General features: G+C 39.6%; 1 protein-coding gene across 6 annotated transcripts in view; it reads right to left on the bottom strand.

Annotated features, from left to right (window-relative positions):
- Positions 1-336: 336 nt before the first annotated feature.
- GADL1 (glutamate decarboxylase like 1) overlaps positions 337-6000 on the bottom strand; it is an 88097-nt gene continuing 82433 nt past the window's right edge. For all 6 annotated transcript variants that reach the window (XM_074860784.1, XM_074860795.1, XM_074860800.1 and 3 more), the window contains one exon: positions 337-3144. In XM_074860784.1, the coding sequence (XP_074716885.1) occupies positions 2971-3144 (174 nt within the window). In that variant the 3' untranslated portion in view covers positions 337-2970. The remainder of the gene's footprint in view (positions 3145-6000) is intronic.

Genomic DNA, 6000 nt, shown 5'->3' with positions numbered 1-6000 from the left:
TGGTGCTTGTCTGTAACTAGGAGAGGGAGCTCATGGGCCAATGGCATCTAGTTAGAATAGTAAAAAAATAAATAAAATGGCCATCTCTGCAGACAGTCTAGTTTCTGCAACTGAAAGGAAGAGGAAGATAAATTGTGACACGTTTTCATCCAAGATGTTTATTAAAGATGATATGGGCACAGCACACAGATAAACCACATCCTGAAGCAGGGTTAAACTAGGTTTCACATTTTAAAGCTGTGCTGGCAGTTTGTTGTCTCTCTATCTGGAGTGCTCATAGGTACCTTCTTTATATATATCTCTGCAGTTTTAGATTGACAAATGACAAACACAGCCTTCATTTATAACAGTGTCATTTACTTCACTTTTTATTAAAATCACCAGCTACAAAATAGACATTTTGTACATACTAGTCCTAAATAGGCAACTATGAGAAAATGACATTAGTCCTGAAATAAGACCATCATATTGCACACCTGGGACGTGATAAGGGGTCAGAAATAATAGAAAATATATGACGATTAGATAAGGTACTCACATCACACTGGAAGGTTAACCTATACCTTTGAAGAAATCAGTGCACATGTTGATCAGAGACGTATTTTCCGCAAACATTAAAAAAGTTCCATTTCACTCTCAGTTAAAAATAGTATAGCCAGTACTGCCACAGAAAGGAACTGTGTTACTTCCATCTGACATGTGCCATAAGTGTCACAGTATCTGGAAACAGAAATGCGCTAATATGAAAAGAAACAAGACAGTAACACTTTTTTTGATAGCAGTGGTGTCACAAAACACCATGGACCAAATTCTTAGCTGATGGAAGGTGACATAGCTCCCCTCGAATAAAAAATCAAGTACTTACCAAGAATCTGGACCATAACCAAAACGTCCTGACACTGTATTCTGCCTTTCTCTTCCAGGTCAAAAAAGAGAAGAAGAAGGGGTAACAGTCCAGTCTAACTCAAGAAGAAACAGCAAAGTCATCCCATCCATCCAGCTCCCCTTGTGTACTCTGCACTCCACCCGGAGTGGCTGAGGGGCTAAGTAAGCCTTATGGCCCGTGAATTTAGTTAGGGCTTTCCAAGATCCTGATAGCTGGTACAGCCAGAAGCACAAGGCAATAAATGATAAAGTGATCTGTGGGTATTACAGGGCAGAATCCAGGGGCCACATTGTGATATTCACTTTTATATTAATATCAACGTGGATTTTGGCTTAAAGTCCAGTGGATCACTATAACAGCACAAGAATATTCACTTCCAGGACACTGTTAAAGGCATCTGTCAAGTGCCGCAGGGTGACTCTTGCTCCTATCTACTGCTCTGATAGTGTGACCTCCTTGGTTACCATGACCTTGTTAAACTTTCCACACCATCATCCTGGAGATTGGAAGTAGGAATGTCACGCAATGGATCCTAATACAATGTAGGAAATGAAAACAAGAAAGCATTATGTTTGCAGACAGCTTTCAGCAGGACAGAAAACATTACAGCAGTAAGCTTCATATTGGTCAGTTCTACCTCAAATACAGAATAAGAAACAAGCATCAAAACATTAAAGTTAAGCAGGTGTTGATTACATGGTGAAAGACACGGTTATTTCCACTAGTTTGCTGCAAGAACGTCACCCCAAGAAATACATCTCTATCTTTATAAAATAGATCATTTTATAGAATAAAAACAGATCAAAAGTATATTATAATTCTTAATGCAAAGACAAAGTTTAGAACTTAATTTTACAACTTAAAGATTGACCAAAAATGTTCAAGCTGTTCGTATCATAAAAACACAGGCAGGCCTTCTCTGATCGCCACCACCTTAATTTCAGCGTCAAAATATAAATTATACACTGATAACATAAGATTGAGTCATCTCAAATCTGTAGGAAAATACAGACAATGACAAATAAGTCATTTTGCTATATTCTTAATAGATATAGTCACCATGCATAAAAAATACATATCTTTCAGGTAAATATATCTTTTTTCTGTTATAATTTTAAAGTGCATCTAAAAGCTGCTAAATAAATCTTTACACTTTAAAAATAGAGGAAGGTGAACAGCAGTTCAGAAACGATAGGTAACTCCTATTAACAAAGAGGTAAGAAGTTCTAAGTGCTATTCCAATATTCTCAGTCTGCTAAAGTGGTGGTGATATTTTGGGTGGGCAACATTGGCAAACACTGATGGGACCCAATGATTGTATTTCATAGAATCACAAAATCCTGTAGGTTGGAAGGGACCTTAATAGGTCATCTAGTTCAGCCTGCTCAAAGCAGGGTCAATACTGGTTTCTCAGGGATTTGTGCAGGGGAGTCCTGCAAACCTCCGGGGATGGTGACTGCACAACCCCACCGAGCCCCGTTCTGATGTCTGCCTGTGCTCACAGGGGAAATCCTGGGCAATCCACCTAGTTAGGGGCCTTGAGGAACTCTTCATGTAAGTCCACAATTTCCAGTCCTATCAGTGTAATTACCAACCAGGCCTCTACCCTTAAACACATACCAAAGTAAAATACTGACAGAGTAGACAGAGTATTAACTAGCATTTTAAGGCTCACTGAGCTAAATCCACTCCTAAAAGTAACTTTGGAGGAATATTGCCTGCATATGTAAGTGACCAGTTTGAGCTACACTGTGCACAGGCACCCCGTAAATAGCTGCCCTCCCTGGGACATAGACACCATTTTCAGAAATGCTCCCTTCTTGAGGAAACACTTCCCAGAATGGCAGTGGTGCTGCAAGCACCAGCCTCCTCCTGGCCACTCAGCTGATTTGCCATCAGCAAATACTTTCCTGTGAATGGGGTGTTCTACCTGCAAAGCTCTCAACATCACTCTGTAAAATGACAGTTTCCAAACTACATGTCAAGCTTTTTACTACGTTTCACAAAGTAGCACCAGAATGCTGCTGCCATTCTCTCTCCATAAACATCACATGTGAGCAGCACCTGGTGCTGTGGAGCTACAGCTACAAGTCCTTAGCAAGCAGTTCAATTTCATCCAGCAAGAAGTCCATGTCCTCTCGACTAACATGCGGGCTGATCACCACCTGGCGGAAGAAGTTGACTTTGCCCTGGTGAGGCTGGTACCCAAGCATCATGCTGCCCTTCTTCATCATCCTTTCTTTAATTATAGGAGCAACCTGAAAGTAGAGACAAAAAAAAGGTTGATTTCACACACAAAAATACAGCAGATTTGGGCAGGAACTGTATTTTGTGACTCTGAAGTTTTTTTGAAGTGTCTGAGTTTTGCACCCCTTGCCTGCCTTCCCACTGCCTGCCCCATGAAACAATAAAGCTCAGACTTAAAGGTTTAGAGGCAGACTGTGCACTGGAGACCCTCAGGTTCTGGGACTCCTGGAAGAATCAGTGCAAGATCTAAAACTCTCAAAAGCCTGCTGCTTGGGGCATTCATCTGTGACATGGGAAAGCTTGGGTTAAGGTCCCTAGTCTTCTTGAGTTAGATCAAAGGTTTGAACTCAGGAATAACATCAACTGCAGCTGGTAAAAGGCAGGGTTTCTCTCCTTGTGCTAACTAGGCTAAGCCTGACTACTCACCCCGATGGCCCTTCTCCTGCCACATCTGCAAAGCCACTCTCCCTAGAGAACACTCTCCACTGAACCCCTGTGAAACTTAAACTTAAAGAAGTCAGTGTGATGCAATATTAAGGGAGAAGGCCTGATCCTGGAGCGTAAGATTTCATCTTTCAGATTCAAGTCATAAGTAGCATTTGGCTACACCACTCTTGTATGGAATGGGATAAAAACTCATAGGTGTCTCACAGCAGAAAAAAAATCCATGGGTAAGACTGGCAGAGTCAGGTCCTTATAGCTGAACACTTGATCTCATCCCAGCAGGGCTATTAACCTTGTCCAATTAATCCTGTGCTTAACTTTAAGCATGTGATTAGCTCCATATTCTCATGCTTGAAATCAGTCATAAACTGAAATGCATCGCTGGATTAAGTACTCTATTCCTTGGAAGACAGAAATCAACATAAATAAGTATTTTTACAGAAGTAGTATTTTTTAAAATGTGTTGCATTTTAATATATTACTAATAACACTAACGTATTTCAGAACAGTGCGTTCCTTTTCTTCCTTTTGTGACAGTCTGACTTTGAACTAAGTAAATAGGTATATGACCTAACCTTGGTTTCTGCATTAATTTATTTCAGCTCTAAAAGTTAGTGCCAGAAACTACCACCTGATCTGCAAAAGAAAAATGATGATGCCAACCTTGCCTTAATAGCTTTATTTTTACATGGCACATTTTAGTAGGCAAGTCCCATACAATTTGCTTAGATAGAAACAGCTAAGGTTTTCAACATTAACAGCTTAGCTTTCCCATATTTGTTTAGTGGTACATGTCTAAATTACCATTGTTTCAGAATGTAGATTGAATTCAGAGGAGGAGGGTTTATGGTTCTAATTTAATTTGTCTCTCTGATTTTGGTTAATCTTTGTGACAAAGCTACGTGTTTTATTTAGTGTTGGTTTTCTAAGCTATGAGAGTGATGGAGTCAGAATTCTAACTGAAGTCCAGAGTGTGACATCAGTATGAATTATGCACATGAAAGAAATGTGCAATCAGAATTTTGTTTTTTTGTCTATTGCTGCAAGCAACAAATTAGAAATTAGTTGTGAAAGTAGTTCTGATAAACATTAGGGAAACAAGAAGAAAACAATGAGGGCAGGAACACTCAGAATTACAGCAGAAATGTTAAGAGGCATACTGTGATACCCTCAGTCACATTCAATAGCACCTTTTTCCATAAAATTCATAAAATCTAATGTGGAGCTCCAGGTGTGCCTCCTGCGTAAAGATCCTAATGAAAGCTACCAATGAAAGCACAATTCTGCTGTGTATCTGCAATGCGTACATCGTTTAGAAATAGAAGTAATCAAATAAATCCCTATACCATCATCTACCTGGGTTTCTGTCTGCCTAGCAAATGATTCAAGGATTCCTCAATTCTCTTGTTTTATGGCTCAGAATTACTTCAGACTAACTTCATTTAGTCCACACTTAAGAAAAAATTAAACACTGGAGTTCTGCTCAGATAGAGATGGTAGCTATTTTGCATGAGACAGCCTTCTTCATCCTGAAAAGTATGTTACTCAACAAACAATCCTCTTTGCTTCAGATGAAATATTCCAAACTGCATCCTAATAAACCACTGAACGCAGTACTGTGCAGTGTTAACACCAGGGCAAAATCTGGGTCTTATAATTGTTCTTGCACATTTCCCAGTGGTGGAGTCAAACAGGAAGACTCTTGGTTGGGACCATTCCTGGTTATGTACACTACTGTACATACCTGCAACACATCTTCTCTTAAATAGTGAGTAACTTTGGCATGATAAAAATTTTCCTACTTCTCCTACAGTTTGCTAGTGTTGCACCCTTGAACAGCACACGAGCCTAGTAAGAGCTCTACTCTTCCATTATTATTCACGCCAGCTATGGCCTGAGATAGCAGTAACACTGTGACATTGTTCAGAAGACATCATGCCCAGAAGGCACTGTGCTGGGCACCATATAGATACAGAAAAGAAAAAATTCCTCCACCCCTGTACTTGAGAAGAACCCCCAAGCGACTTCTAGTCATGGAATAAAGACACTACAAGTGCAAGGGGAGAAGTGAATTCTTCTTAATACACTTTCTCAAGCTCTTCTTTAAGATTCAAATCCCTATGGCAACTTTTAGCCTTTATTGATGTTCCATCAGAGTTATTTCATCTTTTGTATCACACTATTGATTCTCTTCATCTCAACACCCAGTGCTCCACAATCCATCATCCCAAAACGTGCAGTAGCACAAATGGAGACCATGAAAGCAAAAACATTTAGAGCTTCAGTAATATGAGGACTGTAAATATACTGCAATTCAGTAAGGTCTTCTCTCATGAAAAGGAAAGAGAAAAATCTCATTTTCATTATCTCATTTATTAGCTCATTCATCCTCCATACTAATGAAGCTGTCCTCGATTTGAAGT

This window comes from Strix uralensis, chromosome 1 (assembly GCF_047716275.1).
Source record: "Strix uralensis isolate ZFMK-TIS-50842 chromosome 1, bStrUra1, whole genome shotgun sequence".
In the NCBI taxonomy this organism is placed as follows: Eukaryota; Metazoa; Chordata; class Aves; order Strigiformes; family Strigidae; genus Strix; species Strix uralensis.
The sequence above is the reverse complement of the archived record's forward strand: the minus strand, read 5'-3'. Positions and strand labels throughout refer to the sequence as shown.